Source organism: Balaenoptera physalus (genome assembly GCF_965194825.1).
Source record: "Balaenoptera physalus genome assembly, chromosome: 20".
NCBI classification, from domain to species: domain Eukaryota; kingdom Metazoa; phylum Chordata; class Mammalia; order Artiodactyla; family Balaenopteridae; genus Balaenoptera; species Balaenoptera physalus.
Window position 1 is genome coordinate 46085565 of NC_138901.1, and position 24368 is coordinate 46109932.

At 52.7% G+C, this 24368-nt stretch overlaps 1 protein-coding gene across 2 annotated transcripts in view; it reads left to right on the forward strand.

The window, feature by feature from the left end:
• The window catches only part of ASIC2 (acid sensing ion channel subunit 2), a gene marked incomplete at its 5' end in the record, with an annotated part of 1029497 nt that extends 1005989 nt beyond the window's left edge, over positions 1-23508 (forward strand). For both annotated transcript variants that reach the window (XM_082443709.1, XM_082443708.1), the window contains 7 exons: positions 9136-9286; positions 11435-11491; positions 12757-12910; positions 14988-15079; positions 18381-18460; positions 20517-20585; positions 22572-23508. In XM_082443709.1, coding sequence (XP_082299835.1) covers positions 9136-9286; positions 11435-11491; positions 12757-12910; positions 14988-15079; positions 18381-18460; positions 20517-20585; positions 22572-22673 — 705 coding nt within the window. In that variant the 3' untranslated portion in view covers positions 22674-23508. The remainder of the gene's footprint in view (positions 1-9135; positions 9287-11434; positions 11492-12756; positions 12911-14987; positions 15080-18380; positions 18461-20516; positions 20586-22571) is intronic.
• Between the last annotated feature and the right edge of the window lie 860 nt (positions 23509-24368).

Consider the following 24368-nt stretch of genomic DNA (forward strand, 5'->3'; position numbering starts at 1 on the left):
ATCCCAAATGGCCCCTTTCCAGCTTACAGAGCTGAGAGTATGGGTCACAGAAAAGGGCTGGGGGAGTCAGGACCCCTAGTACTATGTCATGAGGACCCCCCAGCAGCAGTGAAGTCCAGGGCAGAACCTGCAGGGGGGCCCAGGACAGGAAAAGACAAAGGGTACTTATGTCAACAGCTGGCCCAGGGTTGGAAGGAGTGAAGGAAACCCTAGGCTCTGAGTGGGGAAGTACCTAGTTCAGGTCAGCCTGGGAGTACATGGCCTGGCTCATATGCCTCTGAGCTCCCTCCTCTGGGTGAGGCCACCTCTGCGCCTGCGTCCCTGCGACACTTGCCCTCCCCCAGCTTCAACCAACAAATCACACACTAAGGCAATTTGCTGAGAACACACTGCCGGCACCGACAGCACTTGCCCAAGAAATTGTGTCCCGACGAAGATGCGACGATAATGGTGTGTCAGCATGCACAGACACACTTAAAAAACGCTCTTCTGCCAAGGCAGCCCTTGCACTGGGGAGTGGAGGCAGGGCATGAATTTTGCAGGGGCTGGTACCTACCAGGGATGTATGTTCACTGAAGGTGCAAGAGTCACCGTAACAATGATGGAGAATTTTTCAGTCACCCGGGGCTGTTCCAGGGCACGGAGCAAGGCACACCAGCCTGACACTCACCCACGTGCCCCCTTGTTGCCCTACCTGAGGCTCCCCTTCCAGGCCAGGCCTCTCTTTATCTCTGGGCCTTTGCCTGGGCAGTTCCCTGGACCCAGGGCACTCTTGCCACTCCAGATCTGTCTAATGAACAACACAGTCTTTCTAGACTGAGCTCAAAGGTGACCACCGCCTCCATAAAGGATTTTCTGATCCATCCCCACTCCAAGTTGGTCTGGCCGTGCCCTCCTTAGTGCCTCCACAACTCCCGTACATTGTTACCCCATTATAGCACTTGCTTTGTTACATGCGTGTCTGTTCTTTCTAGACTGTAGGCCCCCAGGTCGTAGGAACCAGGCCGTATTCATCTTTGTAGCCTCAAATCCTAGGAGTGTTCCTAGAACAGATCAGGTGCTAAACAAACATTTATTGTACACTTGGAAAGTGGATGTGTGGGAGGGTGGGTGGATGGATGGATGGATGGATGGCGGGGGTGGATGGATGGAGGGTGGGTGGATGGATGGATGGATGGATGGATGAATGGAGGGTGGATGAACGGATGGATAGATGGATGAATGGATGGAGGGAGGGTGAATGGATGGATGGATGAATGGAACGTGGGTGGCTGGATCAATGAATGGATGTATAAATGGATGGATGGAGGGATGAATGGAGGGTGGGTGGATGGATGGATGGATGAAAATAATAATGAAAAAAATAATATTTTTATGAAAATAAAAGTGCAGGGGCTGTCTGCCCCATGACGCCAAAGCTGGAAGGATTCTTGTAGAGCTCCAGAGGCATATCTAGAGCCAGCAAAGCCCAAGGTGAAAGTCACGTTAGAATGAGGCAAGTTATAGTCTTTGAAAAAGATCCTCTTGCTTTTTTGAATAAACAATTCACTTTTTGCTCTTGTCCCGTTCTCTCCCACTCGCAGACATCTTTACAATGGATATAACCTCATTATTTCATTATTAGTCACAAACCATGGGTAATTTACTTTTTAAGCTGATTTTTGTTGCTTGCTGAAGTGCTGCATCAGCTACTACTACTTAGTTTCGAGCCAGCACAACCAGCAGTTCTGTGTGTGACCCCAGGGCCGGACCAGGGTGTTGCTGAATTCTGACTGGGTGAATCCTCCTGTGGTCCAAATGGTCCAAATGCCGTTTGGGGGACGCTCCTACGCAAGAGGGCAGGTTGTGGTTCCCGTTCTTGCAGGGAAGTCACGTTCTGTATTTTATATAGTACATAATAAGTCTTATCTAGTCTATGTGAATAGTTAACAATGTGTAGTGTGATGGTTCCTGCAGATGAAGCTTCCCTAAATACAACATCTCCTCTCGGTTCTGATTTCAGTCAAACGGCAGTGTTTAGATAAGTTCTAACACCACATCTGTGATCCATTGGTGATGGCTGCCATTTGTGCAGGACACGGGGAGGGGTGCAGTCATCTGGTTTCCCTTATAGACCACCCCCTATACTCTACTACACCTGGAGGTTATCTATTTTGAACCCAGGTGCTGCAGATGAAAAAGCTATGTCCCCCAGAGAGGACAGCAGGGTAACAGCACAGCCAATATGAGGCTGTCCCCTGACCCCCAGTCAGGAGCCTTGCAGTCAGACGGACCTGGTTTTGGCTCCTGCCTCTGCCACTTCTTAGCTGTGTGGTGTTGGGCAAGTTGCTGAAGTTTGCTCGTCTGTAAAATGGGGATGATAATATTTAACTGGCAAAGTTGTTGTGAGGGCTAAAGTGTTCAATGACTCCGTGCAACATTTCCCATGTTGGGTTCTGAAGAACCCATGTTCCCATCCCCGCATCTCTGCTGCAGCCTCCATCCACCCACCCAGGAATTGCCTCTGCTTCCTGTGGACCCTACCCACTGCGGTAAAAGGCAAGGCAAGGCACGGCACATTGATAAACGTGTAGATTGCTGGCTTCTAGTTCCAGCTGTGCCTCCTACTGTCTATGACCACAGTCTCTTTAACGCTTCAGTCTCCCAGGATATACAATGGAGATCATAAAAGTACCAACCCCACAAGGCTATGGTAAGGATTTGAGGCGTCAGTCCAAGTAAGGTGCTGAGTAAGGGCACAGCAAATATCAGCGGTGTCTATACCATCAATTAGTCTACAGTGAGTCTTTAGGGCAAGTAGTTCTTACTCACGCAGGGTCATTGTGTGGGTTGAAAGAGATGCTGTCCTTACAAGCACCTCCCACAGGGTCTCCAGCCGGGAGGGGTTATCATTGCTCAGTCTCTTTGCGATGACTTTTGCTTCTTCCTGGTGCCGTCTCTCCTGCTTTGACCTTGGGGACTGAACACTCAGGAAAACCACGGGGATGGGGCAGGAGGGGGGCGGGCGCCTCACTGCTTCTGTGCTGCCTGCAAGGGCATGCTTCCCATGAGACCCCATTTCTGCCTGTGTTACCGACTGATTGGTGGATTTGATTTTAGTATTTTATTTGATTTTAGTATTGTTTAAAAGGAGCACAATATAATCATTTGTGAACACACTTAAATCACTCCGCAGGCTGCAATAAAAACATCAAACCAAAAATTCTGGCTCAGAAAGCAAGCAGGCTCTGATTTGCCCTCCATCTGGGTGGGCCAGGGGGAAGTTTGTACTTGTAGTAGAAGGTGGGAAAATGAGGGGGGGGATCACAGGGCATGGCCAAGAGCAGGGAGACCTCACGAGGCCACCAATCCTAGAACCTGGGGCCTCTCGGAGCACCGTACCTTTAGGGCCCTGCCCCTTACAGATGGAACAGAGAAGCACAGAGAGGCTGAGTGACATGCTCAAGATCACACAGGAAAACCTGCCATCAGCTAATCCAGGACTCAGATGTGATTTGGTGCTGAGCCCACCTCAGTGCAGAGCCAGTGGAGACCAACATGGAGGACCCTCTGCTCCTGCTGGACTGGGAGAGGGCAGCCCCCTGCCCTCATCCTCTGTACTGGGGCTGAGAGAAAGCAGGGTGGTGCAATTCATTCATTCATTCACTCATTCATTCATTCATTCATTCAATAAGTATCAAGCACCCACTATATGCCAGCCCCTGTACTAGAGGCCTGAGATCCAGTGAACAGGAAGAGATATGAGTGTAGCTGAAGAGGGGGATGCCAATTAGGAAAGGCATGTGGAACCGGCCACCGACTGATACCTTTAATGAAGGACTTTCACAAGCACTTCCCAATCCTAGGACTCAACAAACACATGGAAACGCTGCGGAGGCTCTTCCCACCTATTGTCTCATTTAACCCTCAGGGAGGCCCTGGGAGTTACAGATAATTAGCTCTGTTTTGCAGATAAGGAAGCTGAGACCCAGAGTAGTTACGTAACTTAGCCAAGGCCACACAGCCTGTCTGTGGTGGCACCATGTTCTTCCCACTTGCCCCCAGCTGTGCAGGCTGGGGCAGAAGAAGAGAAAACGCCCTGGGAATCTGGGGACACACCTTAAGGTGGTGGCAGGAGGGGTCTGTGGCAAACAGGAGCCCCTGGACAGCAGGTACCCCCATTTTACTCACCTCTCTAGCCCCAGTGCCCAGCCCGGTGCCTGGCACATCGTAGGAGTTAATGAAGTGCTTGTTCAATTAGGCTGGACCACTGGGCTGGCTGGGCTTACAAAAGCCCCACTGAGCCTTTGGTAACAGCCCAGACTGCACCCCGACTCCTGTTCCCTGCACCCCGAGGCCAGCTCCCTCTGGTTGAGCACTTCTTCATCCATGGGCGCCTCACTGAGCGAGCTGAACACCCCTGCTGACTCTGTTCTCTGGAAAACAACTCACAAAGGGGATTTTTTTCCTTCACTCTCAAGGCAGTTTTTCCCAGAGTGAAAGCTTCCCACTGACTCTGATCCAGGGCCACTCTGGCCTCATCTTGATCAGTTTCACCAAACACCCGGAGGGAAGAAAACACGTTGTGAGCCAAATATTCAGACCCCATCGATCATCGGAGAGCAGCCCACCCCTCTGCCCACCCTTTATCCCGGTTTGTATTAAGTGAGACACATAGACTCAAAACTCTGAAGATTCTGGAGGCATTTAGCAGCTCTCTGGTCCACACCCCTTGCTTTATGGAGCAGCTAAGCAAGGCTCAGAGGTTACACTTCCTGCCCAAGGAACCACGTAAGTCACTGGAACCTCACTGGGTGTTCGCACTCAGCACTTCTCCCTGGAAGCCCCAGCAATGCTCCTCTCACAATGCTACCCACTCTGCTTCATTTCGGGCACAATCACGAAGAAGTGGTCAAATCAGCTGCATGCTAGCTTCCGGGTCAATCACACACAGATATCCCAGAGGGAAGACTCCAGGAGTAACAGAAAACAAGTGTGCACCACGGGTCATCGGGGCGTGCTTCTGTGTTTCCGGTCATCAGAGTGAATATCTGTGTTACGGATGCAAAGCACGACCAGCTCTGTTGCCCGGTCACTGTACACGGTGAGACAGCACCCTAGTGGGGAGAAAAGAGGCCAACGACGTCTCTGGTTCATTCAGCATCTATTATTCACCAGGCACTCTTGGAGATGTTTCGTCTTGTTACAGAATGAGGCAGGAAAAAAAAAAACCAAAAAAAAACATGATAACATTTGGCTTTAGAATTCCTCCCAGGGATGGAAGTGCCTTTCCTTGAAACTCCACGGGAAAGGTTGTTGCCATGTTACCAAGATGACAGAGGATGATGCAACTACTTAAGAGTAAGTGGATTCTGCTCCTGCAAAGGGTGGCAAAGCACATAAGGAGAGAGAAAGGAGGAGGGAGAGAAGGAAGGAAAGGAGAAAGATGGAGAGGGGCTGGGCTTAGGCAAGGTGAAGGAGCTTTGCTCTGATGTAGACCCTCCTCCGACTCTGACATCTTCCTTATATTCTAATGCCCTGGGTGAGTGGGCTTTCTGTGGAAATGAACAAGGGGCTGAGTTTCACATCCTATCCATATGACACAGAACAGAGACTGGAAGACGTCAGCCAAGGGCCACAGCTGGGTTACAAGTACCTTATGTTCAAAACTCACAGTATCCCTCTGAAGTAGTTAATATCTCAGGGTGCTTCTCATGCAGAAAGAGGAGGTCCCCCACTAAGCAAGTGGCAGAGCCAGGATTCCAACCCAGCTGGGTCTGACCACAGAGCACGTGCTCCTAACATGGGTGCCCCCGGCAGACAGAGGACCAGACAGAGAATCTCGGCCAGGTGGGCTAGTGAGGAAGAGAAGGAAGCCAAGCAGGCCAGAACGAAGACCCTGACCCTGCCCTGGGAAGGAACCTGCAGGGGAATCCCAGAGCCTAAAGGGATCTGGTCCAGGTGAGCAACGTGTCCAGCCCCTGAATCAAAAGCCCAAGCGGCTGGCATGACAAAAGAGCCAGGTGGGTACCAGGTGAGCTCAGTGGGCATCTCTCCTCGTCTCCCTCCTCCTTTGTCTCTCCTCTGGTCTTTTCTACCCTTTCCAGGAGCAGAATGAACATATTCCTATGCGGTCTCATCATCGTCACAGCATCTCTCCCTTAGGAGCAGCCCAGCCAAGGCTTCTGTGGGCTGCAGACACAAGGAAAAAGCCAAGGGAACTTGGCAAGGTCCTATGAGACAGTCTCCCTCCCAGCATCTCTGACTATAGAGACCCGCCTTGAGCAGCTAGGCTAACTGCAGCGCCACCTGCTGGCACACCTCGGGATCTATGGGCTGGGAGAGGCTGGGAAAGCCAGTGGCTGAGGAGGAACAGCATAGGGCGTCCCTAGGCAGGGAGGGTGCAAACACAAAGTTCTCTCTAGAAAATGAAAACTACTGTGGGGAGAAGCCTCAAGACAGTGGAGCGATGACAGGCAAGCACCGGGGTATGCCATCACAAAACTTCTGAGTTCTTTGCTCAGCTCATAAATGTAAGCAATTGTGCAAACCCACCAGTTCCACGGCACAGTGAGAAAAAAAAAAGGCTAAGGACGGGTGAGTTGTTAAGTAAATGCAGGAACACTTTAAGACTCAATCCTGGTGTCTCTCCTCTCTCCCTGGGCTGACTCGTCCACCCCACAGCTTCAAGATCCACTAAAGCCACACACAAACACACACATTTACATCTCCAGCCCAGATCTCTCTCCCAGCTCCAGACCCCTAGATCAGCGGCCTGGTGTCCTCTTGACTTGGACATCTGCATTGGCAGGAGTTCTTATAGTAAACCCAATGCAAAATAACTTGAGCCAAAAAAGGATGGAGTTTCGCTAGTCTGTAAAACCAGACTGTAAGGAGAGCAGAGGTGGAGGTGGACTATTTGTTGAATGAATGAAAGGGTAGAAAAACATGAAGACGTTTGTTAGGGGAAAGGGATAGGAACTAAGTCTTGGTGGGTACCTACTAGCTGCTGGGCACTTATTTAATCCGATGAGGAGGCTAAACGAGGGGGCTGGGGGATGGGGGGCTTTGTCACTTACTCGTGTCACACAACTAGCCCATGAAAGAGTGAGGTTCAAGGTTCTGTCTGACTAGCTCCACTGTCTCTAGTTCTCAAATTACAGTTATAGATGTAGGGTCTATGATTGGATATAAGGGCTTTAAGAGATTTTAGAATCTCCAACTGCACATGCAGTACTTGAATCTCTCTCTTCCCATCCCAGCCAGGTAGTTGTATGGTCCCCTCATGATGGGGACCTCACCCTCAAGATAGGGATGTTATCATTGAATCATAGTAGCAGGTTAGAAAATTGAGACAGAATTTATCCTTCTTTAGGATTAAATAAGAGAATGCATGTGCTGTGCCTACCACAGTGCCTGCGACATCAATAAATGTGATCATCGTCCCCACTTCCCTTAGGACAACTGTTCTTGTGTCTATCTTTCCCTTGGGAAACAAATCTAATTCTTCTTCCCTGAGACAGCCCTTCAGATAATTGAAGACAGTGCTTCAGGGTTCCCCTGAGGCTTCGCTTACCCAGGATAAACAAATACTCCAACCCGCTTTCAGACACTCGTTGGTAAGCAAGAGTTGATGCCGTACACACTGCGATTTTCCAGCTGCTGTGGTGTGTGAGGCTTCAGAAAATCTGATGGGACAAATGGTAAACCAGCCACAGCAGGGTAGCCATGGTATCTGGATCACGACCTCTGTATAAAAAAAGGGAAGTGATTGACCCTGAACAAACAGTAACGCATCCCCCGAGCTTCACCAGCTGCATTCTTGGTCCACCCACAGTGGGAAATTGTTTTAGAAGAAGAAAAAGAAATGACAGTCTCCCAAAAGGATTTTACATCATTTTAGACCCCCTGCCTTGCCAAAAGTCACTATGAATTCTTCCCAAATCTAGTTTGTGGGCTTATAGATCCAATATTGAGCAATGTAGGGGACTGAATCCATTCTAATCATAGACTATCAAACCTACCCCCAGATACTCCCTCTTCACGGATGGGGAAACTAAGGTCCAGAGGAGAGCGGCGACTTATCCAAAGTCATGCAGGAAATCTGTGCAAAAGCCTGGTCAGCTCATGAACTCCAAAGAAAGATGAGAGAGTAATGCAAACCTTCATGGGAAAGGAAGAAGAAAGGAGCTGTTTGTTAGAAAAAAAAACAGAAGAGAAAAGCTCTGAAAGGTCCTCTCGGGAGTGTTTCTCCCTCCTTTCATCAATTTCCTATAGAGACAGTGTAGTATACAAGGGCAAGATTGGAGTCAGAAATTCCTAGGTCCATATGCTGACTCGGCCACTGGCTCTGTGTGTGATCTTGGACAGACTACCAGCCTTTCAGATACTCAGTTTCGTCATGAATAAAATGAGAATAGGAACAGCTCCCTCAAAGGAATATTATGAGTCTTAAATAAAATACATAGAGAGACTTTTGGTTCTCAGTAATGGTGGAGCAGCTTATATCAGACTAACCCTTCTGGAAATAACAATTATAAACTCTGGACAAAATATTTCGAAAGTACTATTTGATGGCATTGGAGAGAGACTAAAAACAGGCAGAAACTGGAGGGTATACAGCCCTTGAAGGAAGGAAATCACACTGGATGAAATACACATTTATTTACCTGATCTCTCCTTTGAGGGCACGTCGAGTTCTAAGGGAATATTGTAGGTAGAGTTCAAGCAGAAAGCAGCAGTCATTGAGTTTAAAAGTCTCAAGCTAGAGTTCGGGGTTGCCAGAAAAGCTAAAAAAATATGGGAAGAAAAATCCTAGAAAGGAGGGACCCCCAGAGGCAGAGCCCCCAAATTTTTCATCTCACTTCTCTGCTGCTGAGAGATGGGAGATGACAAATTGTGGAAGTGGGAAGATGTGGCCCGTGTAAAAGACTTTGAGAAGATCAGCATTTATAAGAAGGTTATACAAAAAATAAGATAGGAAAACTGGTATTGGAGCCAGACGTAGAAGGCTTGGGAGGTCAATGGAATTGAGGTTGTCATGTAGTAGATGCTCAATAATGGTTTGTTAACTGAGTAAGTGAATGAATGAGCCCCTGGGCCTGTCGAGGCTGAAGATCTGGGCCTGACTGCTGCCCTCTCCTTCCTGTCTTGTAGCTCACATACCTGCCCCCGCCGTGGGGCGAGTGCCGGTCCTCGGAGATGGGACTCGACTTCTTTCCTGTTTACAGCATCACTGCCTGTCGGATTGACTGTGAGACCCGCTACATCGTGGAGAACTGCAACTGTCGCATGGTCCACATGCCAGGTCAGTGCCAGGCGAGGGCAGCCGCAGGGGCCCAGGACTACCTGCGACCTTCTTTGCATTTCTCACCCTGATGGGAAACTCTTCACCCACTCCACGAGGAAGCAAAGAGATGCTGTTCTGTGAAGACTGTTATTTGATGCCCAAACTCTTAGAGGGCGGATGGAAACATCCAGTCTGGCAACCAAGGCGGCATCCTGGTGTCCAGAAGTGGTCAGGTGTTTGGAGAACGTTCCTCCCAATGTTCAATGTGTTTGCTAATTGTTTGCTGTTCTTCCCTCTTAGAGTTCAGTGTCCAGATATCTGGATGCTTATAATTCTTGCATCCTGGTGTGGTACACGTTCAAACATCCAGATGGTTATTGCTTTCCTCCAGATGTTTCCCTTCTTGCATCCAAATGTCTAGCATTCTTTCAAGCTAGGCAAGAGTCCATCAGCCAGCAAATGAATGTATGTGTACTGACATTTCTGTTGTCAGACTAACAATGCAGGTAGCCATCATTAGAGGCAGTTGGCTTGTCAGAGGCAGAAGTGGAGTGCGGGGAGGGGGGCTGATTGGGGCAGGAAGAGTTTGGTACTGCAGCATGGAAGGAAGGATGACTGAGGCTGGAGTCAGTGGCCTTGGCTTCTAACTCAGGTTCCTCCACTTTACTGCTGTGTGACCTGGTACAAGTTACTAAACCTCTCTGTTCTTACCTCCATTATCTTTAAAACACAATCATTCGTGGTTAGGAGGATAAAATTAGGCTAAGATATAAAAATGCTTTGTTGGGGATTCCCTGGTGGTCCAGTGGTTAGAGCTCCGTGCTTCCACTGCAGGGGGTTCGGGTTCGATCCCTGGTCAGGGAACTAAGATCCCGCAAGCTCCGCAGTGCGGCCAAAAAGAAAGCTTTGTCAATTGCAAACGTCAGTGGTGATTGTGTTAACACATGGGGAGAGGGAATCGAGAGTACTGTTGACTGAAGACCTACTATGTGCTGGGAACTTTGCTGTTATATTTCATGGCTACAATTTCATGGTTATATCATACTTCATTTGTTTATTTAGCTAAATCCTGATATCAGACATTTTGTTCATTACCAATTGTTTTCTGTTATAACCAATGCTGAAATGAACATCCTTAGAGCTCAATTCTAAATTAGTGCATTATGATCAATAATTTCTCTAGCAATCTAAATTTAGAATTATCGACCTTTAAAATTGCCTCTGAGCTTCCTAGAAGACAGAGCAAAAAGGGAAACATATCAGTTAAATTTTTATTATTAGAAAGGAGGAAGCATATCAGTTCTTCAGCTCTTGAAAAACAAAGGTGTTTAGGGAGAAGGTAAGGAAAAGATATCGTGGTGGGCTTTAACTTTAGCACTTGGTAAAAGAAAAAAAAAAAAAAAGCTTCTGGATTTCTACAGAGACCAGAGAGAATTGAGCACTGGTAAATGCTACCTGCCTGATGCTCAGACTGGATCACCAGCCAGTGAAGTTTCCCCATGGAACCTGAGCCCAAAGCAAGCAGGAGAGATTTTAATCATTTCCCTCCCCCCACCCACCCCCCGCCCATGACACTATTACTGGCATCTCAATTATAATGTGGAATTAAGGGCACAGCAAAGAGGAGACTAACAAAGCAGTCCTCACTCCCCTACAGCAGTGTGGTGTGGTGGAAAGAGCCCTAGCCTCGGAATCAGACAGACCTGGGTTCAAAGCCCACCTCCATCACTGCTAGCTCTGATGTCCTGGGAAAACAGGATTCTTAAGCCTCAATTCTCTCCTGGGTGAAACAGATACAGTATTTCCTATTTCCGAAGGTACCCGTGTGGGTTAAAGGGGACAATGCATGCCCAGGACTTAGTAGGTGCTTACCACTGCTTCCCCACTTTAACTGTCAACGCTTTCCTATCACATATGTAAGCCAGATTGTGCAATCTGGGAGAAGTTAGCTAGACCGGTCTTGTTATCACAGAACAGATCAGAACCCAGTCTTCTGCTCCCCAACTACCCCCAGGCAGCCCTGATAAATGGCTGCCTTCTGACCATCCACTGGTGAACTGCTGCCCCTCCTAGGTTACCAAGGTACCTGGATGCAATCCCTTCCCCCAGCCCAAGGAGGGGAGGGGTTGCTGCCTCAGTACCTCTCCCTGTCTTTCTTCTTTGCAGGGGATGCCCCTTTCTGTACCCCTGAGCAACACAAGGAGTGTGCAGAGCCTGCCCTAGGTCAGTACCAGGGGCCAGATGGAATGATGGGGGAGGGGCTGCGATCAAGACCTGGGAGAACTTCCGGGTGCAGCAGAGAGATGGGGGGAAGGGGAGTGGGGAAGGGTGAGGGGAAAGAGGCTGGAAAGGGTGGCATCCCTGCAGGGACGGGAGAGGGAGATGGAGAGGAGGAAGGAGAAGAGGGGTGGGGGAGGGAATTGATGCAAGTGGATGAGGGCTGGAAACCAGATTAGGGAAAGATAGGAGGTAGAGAGGTGGGGGTAGGGAAGGAGTGGGTTTCGGGGGAACAGAGAGCACTGCGGAATGCAGAGGAGCGGGCAGAGATGAGGAGAGGATGGACAGTGAGCGTCCGGGTGGGCACCAAAGGAGATCAGCGATATCTCCCCGCGCACACTCTGGCGGTTATTCCAAGGCTGTCCTGTCTCTGCATGCTCCGCTGAGCCAGGCGCGCCCCCCTACTCCCCCTCCTTCTGCTGGGTGTTTACTGGTCCACACCCCCCACCCTGGAAAACATCCAAGTGAGGGAGATCACACAAACAAGCTGCAACCCCCAAGCTAGACCCACTCCACGTGCCCACCTTTTCCGGCCCCGGGAAATGATTTATAACCAAGACAAGCAGAGAGTATTTAAATCATCCGGACTCAAGTTCGTTCAGCAGCTGCCCTTGCTGGATCTAAGTGCAGCAGCTCTGGACTCACAGGTCCAGACGCCTCCAGGAGGGCTGGCGGGAAGGAGAAGGAGTGACTTCCAATGGATGCGAAGACTCAGTTCTGCGTCCTAAACCAGCGAGCAGAGCAGGTGGGCATTGGCTATATGGGAGCCCTGGAGGGAGAACCACGGAGCCCAGAGTTTGAGAGAAAATGGTCTCCCACACTTGCCTTTGGAGAACAGCCCCCTTTGTAGATGAGAACTGAGACTAGGAGCAGAGAAGAAGGCCCTGGGAAGGTGAGGGGTCCGGGACTCCCTTGGAGCCCATTCTCCAAAAGTGGTGCCTTTTCAAAGATTTACAAAGGGTGACATAACAGTAAAGGAAGCAGAAGGAAAACAGGACCAAGAGTAACAGAGAAAGAGTGGGCACGTTCTATGAGAGCTCACACCCTCATCAACCTGTAGCAAAAGCCCGGCCCTCCTTCTCTCCACAGCCCCCCCACCCCTCATTTACCCGGATGGCACCTCCTCCCAGCTCACTCCTCTGCTGCGGGAACCTGGCTCCTCTGGGCCAGGAGGTCCACCTGACTAAGCCCTGCCTCCCTCTCCCCTCCAGGTCTGCTGGCGGAAAAGGACAGTAATTACTGTCTCTGCAGGACACCCTGCAACCTGACCCGCTACAACAAAGAGCTCTCCATGGTGAAGATCCCCAGCAAGACGTCAGCCAAGTACCTCGAGAAGAAATTTAACAAATCAGAAAAATATATCGCGTACGTTAAGTGCACGTGGTGGATGGAGGTGGGGGAGGATGGACTAGGAAAACATGGGGGGCAGTCGAGGAAGAGGGCAAGGTAAGCAGTTAATTCTATTTGGCAGACATTAATTGAGCACCTGCTCTTTGCCACGTTCTGTGCTCAGACTCAGGATATGAAGACAAAGCGGATTAAGACGCAGGCCCAGCCTTTAACGAGCTTATAGTCTGGTGGAGAGACAAGTGCAAAACTGAAAGCTATATAGGCCGATGCAGGTAATGAGAGAAGCGGCTGGCCGCACCTTGCGTAAGGATGCTGTCAAGGAAAGCTTCAGAGATGTTTTTCTTTTTGCATTTTTTTTATTAGTTATCCATTTTATACCTATTAGTGTATATATGTCAATCCAGAGATGTTTTTACAGGATGTAGAGGAGTTTTCCAGGCAGGTTTTGCGCATTCTGTTCCCTCTGCCTGGAATGCTTTTCCTCTCAGTCTTCACCTAACTGGTTCCTCATTGTGCAGTTCTCTTTGGATGACTAAATTAGTCCCCTCCTGTCATTTTTCTCTGGAAGCACTCTGGTGTTTTCCTTTATAACACACACCACCGTGTGTAATTCTATATGCACGTGTGTGTTTCCTGAAATAAACTTGCCCGCTTCAGGAAAGTGAAGCTCCTTGAGGGCAGGAGACTTTCTTGTTTTGTTCTCTGCTGTGGAGTGTCTGGCACAGAGTTGATGCTCAAAAATATGTATATATCTTTTAACAGAATAAGTGAAAGAAAGACACAGGAGCAGAGGGTGTCCCAGGCAGAGGCTCAGCAGAGAAAATCAGTGAAGGGCAGACAAGATTACGGGAAGGGGAGGCTGGGGGAGGTGGCTGTGTCCAAGGTAGAGGATCCTGCAGGCTGAGCTGGGCGGGGGTGGGACGCAGGGAGTGGACTTATTCTAAGAGGACAGGCGGCCACAGAAGAACTTCCACCAGGCGAGTGACAGGCTCACATTTGTCGTTTAGGTAGAACCTTCTGGAAATGTTCTTTATCTGTGATGTCCTACATGATGGCCACTGGCCACATGTGGCTACTGAGCGTTTTAAATGTAGCCTGAGTGATGGAGGAACTGGATGCTAATTTTACGTCACGTGGATTAGTTTAGCGGTTGTAGGAAGACCCTTCAGGCGGCAGACAGAGGACAGACCGGAAGCCAGGTGGGCGGAAGGGAGCCAGGTGGGAAGCAGTTACCATAAACCAGGCAAGAGAGGGTGACAACTGTGAATGGCACCTGGGCGAGCCCCGCGGGGAAAGGGCTCCTCTCCCCCAGCCTCTCCCTCCTGCCCTCACCGTCACCAGACCTCATCCTGGGACGGCTTTTGCCCTGTGGGTTGAGGACAAGGAGCACTGAGGTCATTGTGAGCCACGTCGTGGAAGGAGCCAGGGAACTTTGTAGGAGGTGCCAGGCCCCGCTGTCGCAGACATTGTGCCGGCCGTAATGACGTCTCCTGCCTAGATGTGTCTCGTGCACACATCTGCCCAAAAGAGCAAAAGAGAACCGGGGTGCTTCCATCAGAACACCTGCAACCAGGTGTGGGTTTTCTCCCTAAAAACCCTCCCTGGTCCCTGCAGCTGACTTGGCCATCCGGGGTAGGGCCCCCACTAGGAGGAGCTTGCTATCAATCCCAGTAAGAACTGGGGGCCTCTCCAGAGTGGGCAGGGGAGGTCAGCGGGGGACAGGCGAGAAAGCCTTGTCAAGACAGTGCTGAGCTCACCTGCACGTAAGGGCCCAGGCAGACCCTCTGGGAGCACAGAGACCTGGAGGCCAGGCAGGATTCCTGGAAAGGGTGCAGAGAGAGAGGGGCGTTAGCAATAAGGGGCCAAGGGGACAGCTGATATACACCTCCAGGCCCGTGAAGGGCTCTGAGCTGGGAGTCAGGATGTCAGGTTCAAGCCCCAGCTGTGCCACTAACCAGCTCTAACTTTGGGCCAGTTGTTTCACTTCCCTGGGCCTCAGTTTCCCCATCTGTCTGTGGGGAAATTGTATTAGACGATCCCCGTGGATCCTGATGGCTGTCACCGCGAATGACACTGGACATTTCCTCCGCAGAGAGAACATCCTCGTCCTGGATATATTTTTTGAGGCTCTCAATTATGAGACCATTGAACAGAAGAAGGCGTACGAAGTTGCTGCCTTACTTGGTAGGTCAGAGTGTCTGTTGCACAAATGTCCGCGTCTCATGGGGATGGGCAGGTGGGCGGGTTACTCCCTCTTCCCTTTGCACTGCTCCTGCCCCAGAATGGGAAGAACTCCACGTGCTGGAGGTGTTAGGCCCAGTTCATGTCCCAGTCTAGGCCTCAGTTTCCCCATCAACACAATGAAGTAGGTGAGCTAGACGGTCTCTCGGGGCCTTTCCAGCGCCATCCTCTTGGGATTCTATGGTCTTCCGCCCCCAGGTTGGAGTCAGAGCCCTGGGGCCATGGCAGGAAGAAAGAGCTGTCAAGTGGAGGGAGGGCTGAGCTGTGGGTGGTCCCAGGCAGTGGGCCCAGGGAGAGTCCCCCATGGAGCCCCCACTGGAAAGCAATTTTGCTGCATTGAGAAGGCCCAGTGCCCCCTGGACTGAGAGCCCTTTGTCAAACACAACAGCAGGGCCATGCACCCCCAGAAATCTACAAACCTGACTGCCACCCCACCCTAGGGCCAGCTCCCCTGGCCCCGAGGGCACATGATGGATGCAGGAAGTTAATTTCAACACAGTCCCAGCCCAGCGTAAAACTCACAAGACCCCTGTGGGTGCACAGTTTAAAAGACCTGCTCTGGACTCGTCCCCCAACTCCCACTCACTCTCAAGAAAGGATCTGGTGTCTGTGGCTTCGAGGAAAAATAGCTCTTGTCTCTGTGAACTGAATCAGGTGAGAATAGCATCCTGGGTGAGGGCGGGGAGGCGTACACCTTCTACTTGGAAGTACAGGGGGAGAACAAGCCACGGGCTGCTGCACACCAGCTGGGAGAACGTGGGCAGGTGGCTTCACTGAACCTCAGGTTTCTCATCTGTAAAATGGGTCTAATAAAACTCACTTTGTGAGTTTGCCGTGATGGTTAAATGTGGAAAAGCCCCAGCCCACAGGAGGTCCATAAATAGTAGTTTCTGGCACCTGGACACACGATGCCAGGGACCCAGGGCCTACCCTGCGGCACCATCTGAGCGTGTCTGTTCCTCTCCCAGGAGGCTGGGGAACTGGGCCACAGTGGGGTGCCCGCTGGGCTAAGGTGGTCATCACCTGGGCCTTGGAGATTGTTGTGGCCAAAGGGCCTGTGGCCAAAGGGCCTCATGCCCTGAGCTGGTGGTAGAGCCCTGCTCCTGCCACCTTTATTTCCTAAAGAAGACCAATGACATGCCTCCTCCCCTCCCCTCCCCTCCCCTTCCCTCCCCTACACAGGCTCACAGTCACACTCAGACACACACACGCAGCGACGAGAGCCTGAGCCCCGAATCTGTCAGGAGAGGTAGCTGGTCCCTGCAGCAGACATGAGAGAGCGTTTTCCCAGCATCTTGCTCCCACCCAGAATAGCCCGCCGTGCAAATCACGCTGCCATCTGTACCTCCCGTGAGGACAGCAAATGCTGCTCGCAAACCGTGAGCCACGGCACCCAATCGGGCCCGTCCCTCCCCTCCCCCCCGCACACAGCGCACCCCTCCCGCGGTGAACACACCCTCACAGGCCCACATGCAAGCCACGCGGCTACAGAGACACGTACGTGCACACAAGTTGCGTGCCTACACACTCACGTGATCACACCCGCACATGCTCACACATGCTCACTCAGACACACCGTGCCCGCTCCCACAAAGCCGCATTTGGGCGCACTCGTGTAGCTACCCTAGACGTGGCTTGCCGCCTATGTAAAGCTGTCGGTGGTCAGACGTATCGCCTGCGTCTATCCCACACGCGTTCGCGCACGGGGCACCCAGGCCCATACCCCACGCTCCGCCACACGGCTCACACACGCACAGACACGCCCCACTCCTGACGTGCACATGCATTGTGCACACTCCCTGATAAGCCTCCATTGAGGATATTAGAGGGGGCGGAGGGGCAGGAGAGGAGTGAAGGGGAGCCACGTTGAGCCCCAAACCAGGTCCCCCCAGGAAGAGCTGCCTCCCCGTCGTCATGGCTTGTTCGCCTGGGGATGTGTTGGTTGGGCTTCTCCAGCCATAATCAGAGGAGGAGTGGGCAGAGGTACTCATCCAAAAGTTCTCAGACCAAGAGGTCAGCCTGGAATCTCCAGGAGGATGGTACATTCACCCCCGACAGCACCCGCTCTCCCCAGCCCAGCCCAGCCCAGCAGCTGCCAGTCTCAGAGGTCACAGCTGGAAAGGACTTCACAGTTCATCTCCTCCAACCACCACCCCACCCCCTGACCACCTCCACCACCAAATGTCCGCAGTAGGCAAAGCTCCTGAGAAGGTCAGGGCTTATCAAAGCCGCACAGCGAGCTGGCGGCCACCCTCCAAACTCACAACCTCAGAGCCCCCTGCTCCGCCACACTGCCTCTGGAACGAAGCGCTTGGGGCTTTGGGGGGATCAGAACCCCCTGGAGAATCTGATAATAACTTGTGAAAGACGGACTCTCCCTCTGCAAATGCCCAGGTGCACACACAATGGATTGCGTTCAATTCAGGGGGTCTCCAGCCACTGGAAGCTCCCACAGGAGAGCGGTTCTCAAAGTTTGGTGGGCCAGAGAACCACCCGGGAACTTTAAAATCCTGACCTCCAGACCCCAACCCCAGAGACTCTGATTGTGTAGGCCTCAGGTAGGTCCAGGCATCTACACTGATTACAAGTATCCCAAGAGTCTGATGCAGGGGGATCCGAAGACCAGTCTAGAAAGACTTTGGTCGGTGGGGCCCAACATCCAGGGCAAGGACCTCTACTCTAGAAAGAGACCAAACTGAACATTTACCTTTAGGTGGGGAGATAGGGAGATGCTTCCTACGGCCTTATCCCAAGGGTGAGAGAGGCCCCAAGGTGGCCCCAAAGCCCATGTCATGATTGGGGGGTGTCTCTTGTGTTACTGCTGCCGAGACCCTCACTCAGGGCACCTGACACACGTCTCAAGCTAGACTGTGTCCTCGCCCAGACCAGGGACCACACGCACCTCATCTGTTCCCAGCCCAGAGCCAAACCTGAGCCCCACCAGTGTGGTTCTGAACGGAACTGAACAAGCCTGTCGGCCCACGAGGTCTATTCCAGGCCCCCCCCCAAAAGCATCCAGGTTAGTTCCCATCCCCATGGGTGCTGAAAACCAAACCCACCAGCTCTCAGAGCTGTGCAGTGAGGGAGGGACGCGTCAAGGGCCTGGCCTCCCAGCTACCAGGCCCAGGCCCCCCGGGAAGGGGAACCCATTCAGGAAACCTGGTTTCCGAGTTCTCAGTCTGTTCGCCCCTTTCGGAAGCGCTGTCAGGAAAGCCAAGTCTTTGTCTTCTCTCTCTCTCTCCAGGTGATATTGGTGGTCAGATGGGATTGTTTATTGGTGCTAGTATCCTTACAATACTAGAGCTCTTTGATTATATTTATGAGGTAAGATTTGGGATCGCTCGTGGGGGAACGACCTGGTGCCCTCATCCTGCCCCGATGTCCAGAACCAAAGCGTGGATGGGGGAGAGCATGGCCTCTCTTCCCCCAGGGCCGCCTCCTCCTCCCTGTCCATGGATATTGTCTATCACCACCTCCTAGGCACTGGGGGAGGGATGGTTGTAAGAGAGACAGAAGCCACAGGCCTATCCTCAGGGCTGTCTACACTCACAGGGAGGGAGCAGAAGGGATGAGAAGAAGAGGATGAAACTGTGCTGAGGCCACAGCCCTGAGCCCCTCCCGCTGCTAGGGGGCTTCAGACACGGGTGTGTGTGCACCCTCACCCTCACACCGCATACCACACTCACACACCACATGTGCACACACATGTACCACACGCACTCCACACACACCACTCACACACGTGCCATACACACACATCATGCACAGTTACAGCACACTCACATACGACATATGCACACACATATACCACACGCACTCCACACACACCACTCACACACGTGCCATACACACACATCACGCACAGTTACAGCACACTCACATACGACATATGCACACACATATACCACACGCACTCCACACACACCACTCACACACATGCCATACACACACATCACGCACAGTTACAGCACACTCACATATGACATGCACACATCACACACACTCCACACACACCACTCACACACGTGCCATACACACACATCACGCACAGTTACACCACACTCACATACGACATATGCACACACATATATCACACACACTCCACACACACCACTCACACACGTGCTATACACACACATCACGCACAGTTACAGCACACTCACATATGACATGCACACATCACACACACTCCACACACACCACTCACACACGTGCCATACACACACATCACGCACAGTTACACCACACTCACATACGACATATGCACACACATATATCACACACACTCCACACACACCACTCACACACGTGCTATACACACACATCACACACAGTTACAGCACACTCACATACAACATATGCACACACATATATCACACACAGTTATACCGTGCTCACACACACTGCTCAGAAATACACACATACACCACACGCACACCTCATGCACACGCACACACACAGCCCTGCCCTCCTGGTGGCCCGTCACCCGAGCAGCGCCCTCCGTGGTCCAGGCAGGTGTCGGGAAGGAGCACTCCTGCCTTGCTCATCAGTCCTGAGCAGGAAGAGCAAGGGCACCCCTGCCGCTCCTGGCCACTAACTGTCCGGGAGTTGTCGCCCTCAGGGGGCAGCTGGACAAAGCCTCTGAAAGCTTCTCACACAGCAAACAGTGGCTTCAGTCACTGAGCGCTCCGGGTGCACGTCAGCCTTCCTACTGCCTCCCTCCCCACAGCCCCGGGATGGCTCCAGGGACTCCAGGATCCCTCAGGGAAGTCCAGGCCCAACACCGTCCCCAGGACCACCTGAGTCTCAGCCTAGCAAACGGGGCCGGCAGAGCAGTGGCCTGCATCCCAGATGGGGCTGGCGATGGCCAGAGGCCGCTGGCAGTCACTGCAGGGAGCCGGAGGGCACCGGTGACCAGGGGCCTCTAGAGTGTCACATCCTGCCTCTCAGCATGGTGACCTTGTTCCCAAACCGGGTCCCATGGCCAGATTTCATTCTGCCGTGTTTACTCATTTTTGTGAAAAGATATACAAAATCACAGAAATTGAATCGCACCAGGGAACATATTTAGTAATTACCCTCTCTTGCTAAGAATAAAATGTTAAGAACTCAGGTGTATCCCGATCTTGTGAACTGTGGAGTTGTCAGGCCTCAAAAGTGATGAGTCATTCTGTCCCCCCAGGACAGACAGGGAACCAGCCATACTGGGAGACCAGGCCCTCCCGTGACCCCCTCCAAGCTCTAGCTCCTGCTCCAAAATCCCATCTCAGCCCAAAGATTGGGTAGGGGCCCCAGCCCAGCCACGTGGAGGGAGGTCTCTCTCTCTCTACCTTGGCGCCGTTCTTCTGGCCTGACCACCCCCTTCCTGCCTTTCTTGCAGCTGATCAAAGAGAAGCTATTAGACCTGCTTGGCAAAGAAGAGGAGGAAGGGAGCCACGATGAGAATGTGGTAAGGGCAGCCCGGGGTTTGCAGGTTGGTTAGTTCCTCTGGCACATACAGGCCGTGTTAACCCAGATGCGCGGGCCGGGTAGGGCCGGGGGGCGGGCCGAGCTTCGTTGCACACCTTTCCGTGGCTCGTGACACTCTGCAGCTCCCAAATCCAAGGACACTCCAACTGAGCCTTGAGCCTCTCTCTGAGACTCACCCCAGAACCCAGCAGTAAGCCGTGGATGCAGCGGAGACCAGGAGATGCTTCTGCCTGGACCAATCCAGCTTCTCCCAGGCCAGAGGCCACGCCCCTCTTCTCATGCCTTGGGAGAACCGGAGAGGCTCTGCGTAGGTCCACTCCCTTATTCTGCGGGGTGGCAGAATACAAGCAGGGATGTCCCTGGTACTCTACCCCATTTTGAAGGGGACGTAGGGTGTGGTGCCCTGTGAATGTGGTAGTGGCAATGATACCCATTAGAACTGCTAACCATTGTATGCCTGGTACATGTCAGGCACTGTGCTAAGTGCCTTAAGAGCGCCACGTCGTTTCAACCCGGCAGTCACCCTAGAGGAAGGTCTGTTTTTATCTCCATTCTGTGCATGAGGCAGTCGCGGCTCAGAGACCAAGGTTACACTGCAGGTGAGTGTCAGAGCTGGGCACAAAGCCTCCCTAACCACTGTCCTACTCTGCCTCTCATTCCTCGAGCCAGAGAGGGGCAGCACCTCTTAAGCTGCTCATTCTCCGTCCCTAAGTCTGCTCCTGGACCCCGGGCTCCACTGAAGGTTGCAGGTATCGCTGGCTTTCCCCAAGTCAGCACCCGGCCCTAAGAGACCACCCCATTCAGTGGCCACTTGCCCCCTTAAAATCATAACATGCCAAATGGATCCCAGCCCCCTCCTCCTGTTTGGGCTCCCACTTCTGTTCCAGACACTATTTCTCTACCCATCTCCCAGGCTAAAAAAATCTCACTTTGATTCTCTCGGGTCCCTGCAGCCTCTGCTTGAACAGAAGACAGCTTCTGTTGAGGAGAGGGCAGCGTGGAAGGAGGGCAGGCTCTGGACTCAGCTACCTGCCTGGATCCCAGGTCCCCGCTTCCCAGCCATGTGTAGCGGCTGGGAGCTCGTTACTTCCCTTTCTGATCATCTGCTAAATCACTGGGGCTTCAGGGGGTGCCATTCAGATTAAGCGAGGCCAGGCCTGTAAAGCCATGAGCTTTGCCTAGTTTATAATGAGCGCTTAGCAAGCACAGGCTCCCTCCCCCACCGGCCTTCAGAATGTCTCAGAGCCCCTCCCCTCTGGGCCCTCCCCCTCCCCCAGCCTCATCCTCATCAAATCTCCCCCCCGCATTCTTGGCACAGAATTCTGCTCCCATCCCTCCCAGCCTCCAGCCCTCCGCAGCCTGGGAATCACCTGGAAAACTCAAAGCCATCTCAGCCCCACCCTGCTCGGGGACCCAAGACAACTCTTCCCTGGGGCCAGCCTAACCTAAAGGTCCTGTGGGCAGCTGTGATCAGGGGTCAGGGTTCTGGCTGTCAGGGGCCTCCACTGCTTGGCCTCAGCGATTGGCACCCTCTGCCCCAGGCTTGGCCACAGGCCACCCCTCCTCCAGCCCAGGCTGACCCAACAGAGGCCCCAAGGGCGAGGGCCATCCAAGCTCCAAAGCTACACACACCACTCAGATGTAGCTTCAGGTGACACATCAGGGGACCGCTAGAGAGAAGGTCAAACCAGTCGCTAAGCCCCATCCCCACTCTGCGGGTGCAGGGTGGGGGTGGGGGTGTGCCTAGGTGGAGAATGGAGAGGATTCTAAAGGCTATGAGGCCCCTTCAGCCTCATGCACCAGGATGGCAAGCCGGCGCGGGAGGTGTCTGGGGCGGAGCAGCTGTGCCCCGGGGGAGCCCACAGTGGGCAGCGTGGTTCCCGGGGCCTGGGCTGGGCTGCCCGGGGGGCATCGTGATGAACTTTTGCTGAATGAGCATCAACGCCCACTTTCCCCTTCCCACCAGAGCACTTGTGACCCGATGCCAAACCACTCCGAAACCATCAGCCACAGTGTGAACGTGCCCCTGCAGACGGCCCTGGGGACCTTGGAGGAGATTGCCTGCTGACAGCCCTCCGACCGCCCGGCACCCCCCAGACAGACCTTGAGGCCCAGGACCAGAACAGGGGACGGCAGGCTCAGGTGGGATGGCCCCTGCCGACCGACGGAAAGAAGCAAGAGCCCCCTATGCACACATAGCAAACTCTCTGTCAAAACCTCGCTCCAGCCTCGTCTGGCACGACGCGTCCTCAGGCCCTGCTGCCGCGCCCCCGTCCCTCTTAGGAGAAGTGAGTCACGCTCTGGAACTGTCCGAGAACCGACCTGCCATCACATCTCACTGCCAGATGTAAAAAGCAACTGCATGCTCTGAGCCCTCACGGCACCGCCTCCACGTCTGTCTCTGTACTTGACCCTCCTCCGTGCGGTTTCCAGCAGTCCCTCTGCAGCAGTGCAGGGGGACCAGGTTCCAGCCCCGAAGTCACCACGAGGCCACGCTGGAATCACACCTGCACGATCAAGAGGGAAACGGCAGAACTCGACGACGTCCGGTCCTTGTGTAGTTTGTGAAGGTTCTTAACCTGCCCACAGAGCCCTCCCCCACCTCCCCAAGCCGGCCCACAGGGTGATCAGGGCCACCCCCCCCTCCCCTCCACAGCTGCCCCTGGCACTCATCCGCGGTGCCCACGTCATTCTGCTCTCCCTGTGACACGGCTTGTACGGTCTGATTCTGTTTCTTTGGGGGGCTTTTTTTTTGTCTGTCTGTCTGTCGGAGATCTGTTTCATTTCGTTTTCTGAATTTGGGTTTTGATGTCCTGAGGTTTGGTTTGGTTTTTCCATTTTCTCTGGCGTTTATTTATTTGTGCTTCCAATCACACTCATATTAAAAGCTGGTCTTGTGGAAATGGCTGAGTCGTCTCTGCCCTTCCCCCGCACTCTTTCTCCCCAAGACTTTAGGAAAGAGCCAGATCTGCCAGGTCAAAAACTACAGGACGAATAGGTAGATAGATGGATAGATAGATAGATAAATGATAGATAGATAATGATAGATAGATAGGTGATAGATAATTAGATGACATAGTTTATGCATTACTTATCTTTACAAAACACGTACGCTCTGTATTCTATTCTATTCTATCCCACATCTTTAAACACTATTGATCACAACATTGTGAATGGCTTCCCCACCCCACGTATGGGTCTCAGCCTGAGGTCTGAATGACGCTGCGCTGGACCACAGGCACGTGGCATGCAGACGGGGAGGCAGAGCACGCCGCCCAGCCCTGCAAACCTTAGAGGAGGCCTTCACATCCCTCTGCTCTTCCGTCCTCTGTCCTGGCTCCTCCTGACCCGGCCAGTGAGTTCAGGCTGGACACCTGCCCCAGCAGGGCCCCCTCCCGCACTCCTGCCTCTCCCAACCCTCTCTGCAGCCCACCTCCTCACCCCCATCAAACTGACCTACTTCTGCCTTGCTCCCCACGACTCCTGAGAGCATGTCCGTGTGGGCGAGGAGGGGGGGAGGTGCCCTCTGCTGGGGACGGGGCATGCCCTTTCAAGCCCCCCTGTGGCAAGAGAGAGCTTCCTGCTCCTGCAGAATCCTCGTCCTCACAACATCTTGCTAATTCCGCAGGGCCAGTCCCTGCGGTCTAATCTTTTACTTCCCCTTACTTCCCCCTGCCACTCCCAACTCAAAGTCATCCCCAGAGCCACGAAGAAAGACCTAATACGGTTTGTACCTCCCTCCTCATGCACAAGTGCACCGAAA